Source organism: Symphalangus syndactylus, chromosome 17 (genome assembly GCF_028878055.3).
Source record: "Symphalangus syndactylus isolate Jambi chromosome 17, NHGRI_mSymSyn1-v2.1_pri, whole genome shotgun sequence".
NCBI lineage: Eukaryota > Metazoa > Chordata > Mammalia > Primates > Hylobatidae > Symphalangus > Symphalangus syndactylus.
Genome location: NC_072439.2, coordinates 82,373,712 through 82,385,927, shown reverse-complemented (window position 1 = coordinate 82,385,927; position 12,216 = coordinate 82,373,712). Strand labels below are relative to the sequence as shown.

The 12,216-nt window shown below is 35.7% G+C and overlaps 1 protein-coding gene across 5 annotated transcripts in view; it reads left to right on the top strand.

Annotated features, from left to right (window-relative positions):
• The window catches only part of CCDC39 (coiled-coil domain 39 molecular ruler complex subunit), a 70,432-nt gene that overhangs the window by 19,323 nt on the left and 38,893 nt on the right, over positions 1–12,216 (top strand). For 3 of the 5 annotated variants that reach the window (XM_063621748.1, XM_063621747.1, XM_063621751.1), the window contains exons 5-10: positions 526–618; positions 715–843; positions 5,357–5,548; positions 8,012–8,115; positions 8,741–8,873; positions 11,904–12,098. In XM_063621748.1, the coding sequence (XP_063477818.1) occupies positions 526–618; positions 715–843; positions 5,357–5,548; positions 8,012–8,115; positions 8,741–8,873; positions 11,904–12,098 (846 nt within the window). The remainder of the gene's footprint in view (positions 1–525; positions 619–714; positions 844–5,356; positions 5,549–8,011; positions 8,116–8,740; positions 8,874–11,903; positions 12,099–12,216) is intronic. The other 2 variants (XM_063621750.1, XM_063621749.1) reach the window with 1 other exon arrangement.

Sequence of the window (12,216 nt, the reverse complement as noted above, 5' to 3'; positions counted from 1 at the left end):
GATTTATAAGGATGCTCAAAAACATTTCAGAAGAGAAAGTTTTCTACTAGAACTATTTTAAAGTATTTTAGCTATTTTGCCTAAAATGTAGTTTGAATATTACATGTAGTTTTTGCTGATTTGATACTGTAGTGCTATTGATTATATGATAAAAATCACTTAAAATCTACTTATATCTGGTGATACTAATAAAGCTAGTATTATAAAACATGCTATTTTCTAGTAGATTTAATACCAAATGCATTATTTTAAAACTTTCAAATAGCAAATTATAACTTAATCTTTTTTCTATTTACTTTAAAAATATTAAAAGTCATTTTAGAAACAATTGAGTTTTTATGCAGCTATATGCAAACAGATTAGCTTTTTGGGGTTAAAAGATAAGAAAGATTTATTATTTCACAGTTGTTTTAGATATAAAATAAATGTACATGTATAGTGTAATACTATTTAATGTTAGATACACTGACATTTAAATTAATAGAATGACAATGATAAGTATCTTTGTATTTAATTACATCATAGGCACTGACTCTGCAATTAGAAAGACTAACTTTGGAATGTAATCAGAAAAGAAAGATACTTGACAGCGAACTTACAGAGACTATAAGTGCACAGGTTAGTTTAAGGAAGATTTTTATTTCTTAATTTTCAAGGTGATGTTTGCGAAACCATTTAAATTCACAGAAATGTTGTTTGCTCTCTATTTGACAGTTAGAATTGGATAAAGCAGCACAAGATTTTCGTAAGATTCATAATGAAAGACAAGAACTCATTAAACAGTGGGAGAACACAATAGAACAGATGCAGAAGAGGGATGGAGACATAGATAACTGTGCTTTGGTAAAGTAGTTGTTTGGTCCTTGTAATGTTCAGCTGTATTTGTCTCTTTTGTATTTAACTCATTTTTCCAAATGTAAATCACATTGTTATTTGAAAGTCACTTTTGTAGCAATATTCAGTAGTTTTGGTAAATATTTTTGAAAGCTGACTCTATATCCATTTGGAAATGCGATGAAGATTATTTGCGTGTAGTATTATAACTCCAAACACTGGATCCTGTCATCTCAGAACTGCGGAACAAGAGAGAGTCAGTAGATACTGTTCTTGCAATAAAACTGATGCCCTGACTTACACATGGCTGTCCAGGGTCCCTTGGATTTAATGTGTATGCTATTTGGCAGTAAGTTACCGTAGGGAAATGAACCTCCATGAATAGCCAAGGGACAAGGAGAGAGAGTCAGAAAAGAAACCTAGACTGCAATAAAGTTTCACTTTTGAAGTTGAGACACCAGTAATGACGTAGAGGCTTGGAAACAGGGAATACTGCACTGATAACACAGACCAAGTGTTATCTCTTGTTATTTTCAGAGGTAATTTAGGAGAATGTTTTTGGAAAATCATTAAGGAATGAAATAATGGGGAATAAAAGTGGGAAGATTTGAGAAAGAGAAGGAATTTGGAGTCAGGTGAGAAGATGGGTTAAATTCCATCTACTCCATGGAAAGGCATTTGGCAAGCAGCTCGGGCTACCGGGAGTTTAAATTCTGGTACCTGGGTGTGGTTTACTTTTGGTCGTTGTATTTTCAATTTCTGTAAGTAACCAACATTTTATCAACAAAATTGGTTATACCTCCGTAAGAGGAACAAAGGAGAACCAATCTTAACTATGAGGTTCTCTTAATTCTTTTTTTTTTTTTTTTGAGACGGAGTCTTGCTGTGTCACCGAGGCTGGTGTGCAGTGGCCTGATCTCTGCTCACTGCAAGCTCCGCCTCCCGGGTTCACGCCATTCTCCTGCCTCAGCCTCCCGAGTAGCTGGGACTACAGGTGCCCACCACCATGCCTGGCTAATTTTTTTATATTTTTAGTAGAGACAGGGTTTCACCGTGTGTTAGCCAGGATGGTCTCGATCTCCTGACCTCGTGATCCGCCTGCCTCAGCCTCCCAAAGTGCTGGGATTACAGACATGAGCCAGCGCGCCTGGCCGAGGTTCTCTTCTTTTTTTTTTTTTTTTTTTTTTTTAAGGAGGTTTTCTTAATTAATGCTGATACTACCTTTTTTTTTTTTTTTTTTTTTTTTTTTTTGTGACTGAGTTTCACTCTTGTCGCCCAGGCTGGAGTGCAATGCCGTGATCTCAGCTCACTGCAATCTCTGCCTCCCAGATTCAAGCAATTCTCCTGCCTCATCCTCCCAAGTAGCTGGGATTACAGGCTCCCACCACCAAGCCCAGCTAATTTTTGTATTTTTTTTTAGTAGAGACAGGGTTTCATCATGTTGGCCAGGCTGGTCTCGAACTCCTGACCTCAGGCAATCCACCCGCCTCCCAAAGTGCTGGGATTACAGGCGTGAGCCACCGCACCTGGCCTGCTATTAATATTTCTTAACTTTTCATTGCTTTCAAACATGTCGACTTACAAGGAAGAAGCTGAAGCAAAATTAATGGAAGCAGAGTTTCTTTTGGCCAAGCTTGAGGATTGCAACCTGGGAGTATAGATTCAGGTTGCCCTGAATATACACTCCAATTAGCAGCAGTTACAAGTAGATTTTTAAAGGGGGAAAAAAAGAGGGAGTTCCTGAGTTTATCAAGAATTTACATTGAAATAACATCAGCTATTGATTGGCTATACATTGTTAAGCTGCAGGGTGTGGGTTATAGTATCTGCTGAGGCATTATTAGGTTAATTTATAGCTGCTTGTGGCAATAGCAAACCGTATCAAGACATGAGTACATAGCTCATGAAAGGGGTGGAGTGGGATGTTATTTCTGTCTGATTTTAATGCCTTTCTGGGCTTGATAATGTAAAATTCTCAGATAAAAATTCTTTTCTCAAGTCATGACTGCTTCCTCTCTGTAAGTCATGTGCGAGATCCAAGATTACGGATCCACAATCAGTTTTCACATACGACCCCATGGCTAATGTAATTCGGTCAGCTGATTTGGCAGAATACACAACTAATAGCTCCCTGGTCACATTCACAGTGGTTCCTTACTTACATGTTGACATCTCCTGACCGTGCTGTCAGAGACTAAGGAGGCTGCTAAGAGGTGGTTCCATTAGGCAGCGGGATGCTTCTAAGTGTTTGACAACTGCTCTCTGAGAATAAAACAAAACAGAACACATTTTTAAGAAACCCCTGATATATAGGATTTCTGATTTCTATGGTTTTATTTTCATACTATTACCAGAAAGGGGTCCTGATCCAGACCCTGAAAGAGTGTTCTTGGATCTCATGCAAGAAAGAATTTGAGGCAAATCCGCAGAGTAAAAGTGAAAGCAGCTTTATTAAGAAAGCAAAGGAATAAAGGAATGGCCATTCCATAGGCAAAGCAGCCCTGAGGGCTGGTGGTTTCCCATTTTTATGGTTATTTCTTGATTATGTGCTAAACAAGAGGTAGATTATTCATGCCTCCCTCTTTTAGACCATATAGGGTAACTCCCTGACATTGCTAGGGCATTTGAAAACTGCCATGGTGCTGGTGGGAGTGTCTTTTAGCAGACTAATGCATCATAATTAGCATATAATAAGCAGTGAAGATGACCAGAGGTCACTCTCTTTGCCATCTTGGTCAGATGGGGTTTTAGCTGGTTTCTTTACTGCAACCTTTTAAATCAGCAAGTTCTTTATGACCTGTATGTTGAGCCAACCTCCTATCTCATCCTGTGACTTAGATTGCCTGTCTGGGAATGCAGCCCCGTAGGTCGCAGCCTTATTTTACGCTACTCCTCTTTAAGATGGAGTTTCTCTGGTTCAAACGCCTCTGACAGTAGCATATTTGAGGATGGCATATTTTATCTCCTAACTGATATTATACTCTTTTGTTCCCTCTTCCTGCAAAACAATTCATTCCTGCCTTCTCAGTGTTTTCTTGTCAGGGGTCTGGTCATAAAATCCTGAAATTGTATTCTTAAAAGAAACAATGTGTAGGAGTGGAAAAATATTTTTCTACTATGCTGTTATTACAGTGTAGAAGTTTTAAAATATTACTTAGTATTACCTATATGAAAACTTTATGATGAATAGTACTATTAAGTATGATGTTAAAGTAGAATTAAAGCATCTGATTAAGTGGTAGAAAAAATCATAAGGCAAGAAACTCTGGATTCATATTCTGAAATATTTAAACTTAGGAAGTTTTGACGTGTCTTTTGAGTGAATGAACACAGTAAATATTTAGAACAACTTAAAAATTGGATTAAACAACTTGAAAATTAAACAACTTCAAAATTTCCTTTTTAAAATATGTTATAGCTCAGATGTGTAGCCATTTAATATGCTAATATGTATACATGCAGCATTTCTAAAACCTGTTGATTTCAGAACACATACCTCCTCCCCCAATCTCCTGTGATTAGTTGTTTGGAAGGACCTCATTTTGGAATACATGCAAGTAATACATATTAGGGTAATTTTTTTTCTAATTCATCCAACTTATTGCCATCAGCATCACTTGTAAAAACAACATCTAATCTTTTTATTTCCCAGGTTTGACATCTTTTTGTTTTACATTGCTTAAAAGTTGATCTTTAACATGACATTTGAATTTTTTCACAATTTGGCCGTAAACCCTACCTTTCCAGCTTTATCCCTTTCATCTGGACCCCAACCCTTCTTAATATATTCCTTTTGCACCCCTGCCTTCCCACCCTACAATTTAACTACATTAGAGTATTTATGCAACCCCATTCATGTTTGTAAGCCTGACTCAAATGATGCCTCTTGGGCACGTCTTTTTCTTCTTCTACTTCTTCTTTTTCTTTTTTTTTTCTTCCCTATCCTGGAAAGCCAGGAAAGTATAATGTCGACTAATGACTCCTCTTGGAAAGAATTCATCATCTCTTTGTTCCCATGGTACTTTGTCCACATTTCAGTTACAGTGTTTTGTGTATTCTATTTATTATTGTCTCTACGACCAGTGAAAGGCCTGAGTGAAGACATTCCTGTTGAAACCAATAACAAAAATGCTATTTTCAAAATATGAAAAAAAAAACAGGTCTGTAAAATATTTGGAAAACTTCATTGAAATCCTGCTTTCCATGTGAAAAATATTCAACACTGTTACATTTGTAGGTTTTACCTTTCATATATAAAAGCATAACCGTTTTTCTCATCTCTTTAGCAAAATTCCAGATATATGAAACAAAACAGAGACATTTAACAACATGAATTTATAGACATTAATATGTAGCATACTAATATTTTGTTTTTATTAATATAAAAGTATTTTAAAATGTCTTCTAAGAAGTTTTGGTAAAATAAGTACTAAATGTAATAATAGAAAAATAGAAACCAAATTCCTTTTAGTTTTGTCAGTTTAAACATATATTTAAGTAAACATATTTGTTTTAATCCTAGGAATTAGCAAGGATAAAGCAGGAAACAAGAGAAAAAGAAAATCTGGTTAAAGAAAAGATCAAGTTTTTGGAAAGTGAGATTGGGAATAACACAGAGTATGAGAAAAGAATTTCTGTGGCTGATCGTAAACTTTTAAAATGTAGAATGGCATATCAGGACCATGAAACTAGTAGAATTCAGCTGAAGGGTGAGGTATGTCAATTAAAAAAGATTGGCTTGTATGTTCATGACAAATCACTATAAAATATAAAATAAGCATAAAGCTTTTCCTGTGATGAAGAAACTGCTTCTAGTTTTTTTGTTTTTTTTTTAACGTCTCTTTGTTTGTGGAACTTTTGCGATACTCTGATTAAACCTCTGATTAAGCACCACGGGGTGCCATTCACATCACAGGTAAATGGTTTGCAAATATTTTCTTCTGTTCTGTACGTTACCTTTCCATTTTGTTGGTGGTTCCTTTTCCTTAAAGAAACTTTTTAGTTTGATGTAGTGCTGCTTGTTTATTTTTGCTTTTGTTGCCTGTAATTTTGGTGTCAAATTCAAAAAATCATTACAGATAAATATCAAGGAGCTTTTCTCCTATGTTTCTTTGAGAAGTTTTACAGTGTCAGGTCTTACATTTAAGTCTTTAATTCATTTTGAATTAATTTTTGTATATGGTACCAGAGAAAAGCCCAATTTCTTTCTTTCTTTTTTTTTTTTTGCATATAGTTATCCAGTTTTCTTAACATCATTGATTGAAGAGACTATCCTTTCCCCATTGTGTATTCTGGACACCTTTGCTGAAAATTAGTTGATCATATATGCATGGGTTTATTTCCGGATTCTCTATTCTGTTCCATTTTTCTGTGTGTCTGGTTTTTTTTGCCAGTACAGTCAGCCTTCCTTATCCGTGGATTCTGCATGTGCAGATTCAACCAACAATTGATAAAAAATATTCAGAAAAGAAACCCAGTAAAAATAATAATATAACAATAAAAAAGGATACAAATTTTAAAAATATGAAAATTATTTACATAGCATTTACATTGTATTAGGTGTTAAAAATAATCATGAGATTATTTAAAGTGTACAGGAGGCTGTACATAGGTTATATGCAAATACATATCATTTTATATAAGGGACCTACACATCTGTAGATTTTGGTATCTGTGAGGGATCCTGGAACCAATCCCCTGTGGATGCCAATGGATGACTGCACCATTTTGTTTTGATTAGTTTAGCTTTGTAATACAATTTTAAATAATGAAGTATGTTGCCTCCAGCTTTGTTCTTTCTGCTTGAGATTACTTGAGCTATTTGGGATCTTTTATAGTTCCATATGAATTTTAGAATTGTTTTTCTATTTCGGTGAAGAATGACATTGGAATTTTGATATTGTTTTGAATCTGTCAACCTAAATAACAGAGAGAGGCCCTCTAAAAATATTGAGCTTAATTAGGAATGAGCAGGGAATTTGAAAATCCAGTATATACAGGCTATGACAGATTATAGGCATATCTAGGATATAAAGGAAGGCAAAAGTTTTTAAAGGTAAAATGAGTAAGTTTACCTAAGTTGTTTTAAAATAATAATCCTTGGCTATAGGAATCAATTAGGGTAGTGTCAGTCCAAGGTTGATCAGTCAATTGCTGGGCAGATGTCTTTGTAGAAGGGTTTTTGTGCAAGGTTGCAGTGGTCTTTATGCAAGGCTGTGGTTCTGGCAGAGTCTCTTGGGGTAGTTCTTGTTATTGGGCAAATATGTATGAGAGCTCTCTCTTCATGGCCTTCCCCAGCTCAATTTTCTCAGGGTTTGACACAAGTGACTCCATTTTGATTTTGACAACTTTCACAAATCTGTAGATCGCTTTGAATAGTATGAACATTTTAACAGTATTAATTCTTCCAATCCATGAACACAGGATATCTTTATGTCCTCTACAATTTCTTTCATCAATGTTTTGTAGTTTTTAGTGTACAGATCTTTTTCTTCCCTGCTTAAATTTATTCCTAAGTATTTTATTCTTTTTGATGTCATTGTAAATGGGATTGTTTTCTTGATTTCTTTTTTGGATTGCTTGTTGTAAGTGTATAGAATGTAACTGGTTTTGTATATTGATCTTGCATCCAGAAACCTTACTGAATTTGTCTGTTCTGAGAGTATTTGGTGGAGAGTTTAGGGTTTTTGCAAAGGTCCTTAATAAAAAAGAAAATTCGATTCTTGGATTTTCTGTTTTAATAATTTTGATTAATAGTAAAATGTAGTTTACTATTAACAGTGAAATTTAGTTATTAGGAGTCTGATGTATTAGAATCTTTTGAGATTTTTCAAATCCAATTAAACTTATGATTCTTATGAGCATATATATATTAGCTTGTCTTGACTTTGGGGATGTGCTCTTTCTGAGCAGTTCTAGTGATATTAGACATTTCTGTATTTACTTTCAACACATATGTGTTCTCTATAATTTGCTAGGATTATACAACAAAGCCAATTAAAATTTGATATCAGATCAATATGGAAATCTGTTTACATATTAAATACAAGAAAATGGCTACTATTTTTGTGGTGTGTTGTTGGTTAGAACTTAAAGTGGGCAGAATAAAACTCTGAAATGAAATAAGTTATAAGATACAGAGTAAATATATAGTTTCTGTCTGTTAACTAATAAATAGCTGGATTCTTTAAAAGCCACTGTGAATAGAACTTCCAGTGATTTAGAAGCTCTGAGGAAAAATATTTCCAAGATGAAGAAGGACATTCATGAAGAAACAGCAAGGTAAGAAAAAAGCTATTTAAATATGTTTATGATTATTTTTACTATATCTAGAAAATTATTAAATACTTAAGACTATTTGTTGGTTAAATAACTGCAAGATTTTAGCTAGTACTTTTTTTTTGAGACGGAGTCTTGCTCTGTTGCCCAGGCTGGAGTGCAGTGGCGTGATCTCAGCTCACTGCAAGTTCCGCCTCCTGGGTTCATGCCATTCTCCTGCCTCAGCCTCCTGAGTAGCTGGGACTACAGGCGCCCGCCACCAGGCCCAGCTAATTTTTTGTATTTTTAGTAGAGATGGGGTTTCCCCATGTTAGCCAGGATGGTCTCCATCTCCTGACCTTGTGATCTGCCCGCCTTGGCCTCCCAAAGTGGGGGGATTACAGGCGTGAGCCGCCACGCCTGGCCAGCTACTACATTATTAAACTAAAAAAATTTTACTCATATTTTCCATCACAAAGACTAAGAAGCCGTATTTTTATGGTCTATTAAATATGTAGTGGTAATAAAAAGGTTTACAGCAAAAAGCCCCTTCAAGTTATACAAATAAATATTAGGATAAACTATTATTTGTTTGTATGAAATGCTTTTTAGGCATGTTTTCTATCTTTTTATGATAAACCCTCTTCAGGTTACAAAAAACTAAAAATCATAATGAGATAATACAAACAAAATTAAAGGAGATAACTGAGAAAACCATGTCTGTAGAAGAGAAAGCTACTAATTTGGAAGATATAGTAAAGGAGGAGGAAAAAGATGTGAAGGTAAAGTTTAGTTTTAATTTTTCCCTAAATCACAGAAAATTTAGCAACAGTGAATTAATTAGACTCTTAGGATCAGAGGACAAAGAGGTCTTGTAAGAAGCTCTGCTTTTTGGTATGATCACATTTATAATCTGGTTTTGGACCTCTTTTCAAATATTGCTTCTGAAGTTATTCTCAGTCTCAGTCTCCTCTTTTTTTTTTTGCGATGAAGTCTAGCTCTTGTTGCCCAGGCTAAAGTGCAATGGCGAGATCTCGGCTCACTGCAACCTCCGCCTCCCAAGTTCAAGCAATTCTCCTGCCTCAGCCTCCCGAGTAGTTGGGATTACAGGTGCCTGCAACCACGCCTGGCTAATTTTTGTATTTTTAGTAGAGATGGGGTTTCACCATGTTGTCTAGGCTGGTCTCGATCTGCTTGCCTCGGCCTCCCAAAGTGCTGGGATTACAGGCGTGAGCCACTGCACCGGCCAGCCTCCTCTCTTTTTAAACTACTAATCTTGATGTCTTTGTATTTATTTTTTATTTTATTTTATTATTTTTTTTTTGAGACTGAGTCTCACTCTATGCCCCAGGCTGGAGTGCAGTGACATGATCTCAGCTCACTACAACCTCCGCCTCACAGGTTCAAGCGATTCTCCTGCCTCAGCCTTCTGAGTAGCTGGGATTACAGGCGCATGCCACCACATCTGGCTAATTTTTTTATTTTTAGTAGAGATGGGGTTTCACCATGTTGGCCAGGCTGGCCTCAAACTCCTGACCTCAAGTGATCTACCCTCCTCCGCCTCCCAAAGTGTTGGGATTACAGGTGTAAGCCACCATGCCTGGCTTGATGTCTTTTTAAAAAAGTAGCTCCCCCACTGTGCCCTGGATTCCATTCCTTCCCAAAGCCTACTGTACCTATGTCCCTGCCATCATCCATGTATCTATTCATATATTGCATATAAATAGTTTGCAAAGTGGCTTTGTTTTACAACTGATTTCTACGTGATTATCACTGTTTTTTTGTAATCAAATTCCCATCATCATCCACATTCCTGATTTGTACTTCCTCATCATCTACTATCTCTTTAAACCCTTATTATCTGGCAAAATTTTTTGGTAAATGGGCTTTGAAATGCTGTAACTTTGCTAATTCTACTGGCACCTTCTTCTACCTCAGTCTTTTTGGCATGTTGATGGCATTAAAGCCAATTTTCGAGGAACTGGAAAAGGCTGGTGCACCATTTCCTCTTTGAAAACTTCAAAGTGAACTATAAATGTGAACTATAAGTGCGACCTGACACTACTTCTTGCTTTTACTCATTTGGAGGGGTTGAAAAAGGGGTAGTTGAAAATGGTGGCAAAATCTTCCAGTATAAGGCTTATATCTCATCTGGCTCCATTTATATTTCGATGGAATCCAACTTGCTCAGTGTGCTGTAAAATTTCTAAGTAATAAAATCATGCTGCAATCTTGACATGAATGATATTCAAATTACACATTATTTTTTAAAAGTTTTGGTGTTTTTTTCCTAAGAGCATGATTCCCTGTAACAGATGATATTAGTACTTATCAGAAACCTGTAAACACTGTGAAATTTGTATGAAATAGACCTTTTCATCACAGAGAATTAAAAACTTCAGACATTTGTGAAGAACTAGCTAAATTAGAAAAATTAATAATATTAGCAGCAGGGTGTACTGATTGTTTTTTAGCAGGGCTGTGTTCATAGTCTTGGGGTTTTTTTCATTGCTGTTGGTTTTTGTTTGTTTGAAAAAATCCCAACCCTATCTTTTTTGGACATATACTGTGTTATTCACCACTAAGCATTGACTTTAAAACTCTGCCAGGCAATCTTTGAGAAGATCTTAAACCCACTGAAAATTGTTTATGTAAAATAATGCACTGAATATCAGATTATATTTCTTGTTTATGCAAGGATTTCAATGTGCCAGTCACAGACTTGTTTTGTGTCATATTCAGGTTTGTTGGTTGCTAAAGGAAAATATGCTTATTTGGGTATAAGATCACATAGGCAACTTATTTCAGCATTTAAAAATGATAATTTTCAATTGATCATGGCATGGTAGATCAATTTAAAGCCTAGAACACATTGGTTGTGAGGCTTCCAGGTCAAGACAGGTTTGCTTCCTGAGAGAGGAGCAGTGGGAATGGGAGACTCATTTCTATTTCCTAGAGCTGCACGTGGTAGAGTTCAACTGGAGGCAAAGAGTGAGTGACAGGTAGTTCCTGTAGTGTGCTGGGGCCAGTTCCTACCAGCTTACAAGAGCCAATAGTTAAATTTTTAGAAATTTTCCTAAATACAGCTATGATTAAAAATGAAATTATATAAACTCATAGTTAAATAAATAGCATTTACAAAAAAAGTAATACATACTCAGCACTCATTACTTCCAAATATTTTATTATGCTGTACTCTTAAGTTTACTTATGTCTGTTTTATCTGTATGTTGGAAATACCACAAAATGGTCTGTTTCTGTGAATTTCTTCCCAACTCTGCCTTTAGTGGAATCATGTTAGTAGCATGAAATTGGCCATAGTGGGAGTATTTATACCATGGAAATCAGACTCTCCCCCTAGCCTCTCATCTCCTGGAGAGATGATGGTTAAACATTTACCTGCTCACCACTGGATAGTGCTTGAAAGGTGGGAGATTGGGTGATGTGATTTCTTCCCCATAGCACCCTCAAGACTTTAGTAAACTCTGTGAATGTACAGGCTGTATGTTTCCAGTGGACTTTATTTTTTGAGGAAATCCGTGGAATGGCCAACTGCTAGGCTAGGGTAGCATGGGATGAAATTACAGGTCAAGGGGTATGACACAGGAATAAAAACTACCCTAGTCTACTAGAATAGAGTAGACCATAAGAAATGTTGGGGACTTGTTAAAATTGTGGGAAGAGCTTTATCTTCTAAAGGGCTAAAATGGTGGAGGGTTCAAATTTATTTGAGTTTCTAAATTATTATGTTCATATAAATACAAGATTTCAATATATTTAATTTCATTAATCACTATAATTCTTATTATCAGGAAGTAGATGTTCAACTGAACCTCATAAAAGGTGTGCTGTTTAAGAAAGCTCAGGAGTTACAGACTGAGACAATGAAAGAAAAAGCGGTTTTATCAGAAATTGAAGGAACTCGTTCCTCTCTGAAACATCTCAACCATCAGTTACAAAAACTGGATTTTGAAACCTTGAAGCAACAAGAAATTATGTACAGTCAGGTAGATGTTACTTTTATGAATATCTTCCATATTGATTTATTACAGTTGTGATGGTCAAGATACGCCATGTTCTAAGAAAACAAAGACTTATAAGCACTCTTGTGGAAGACAGACAGAT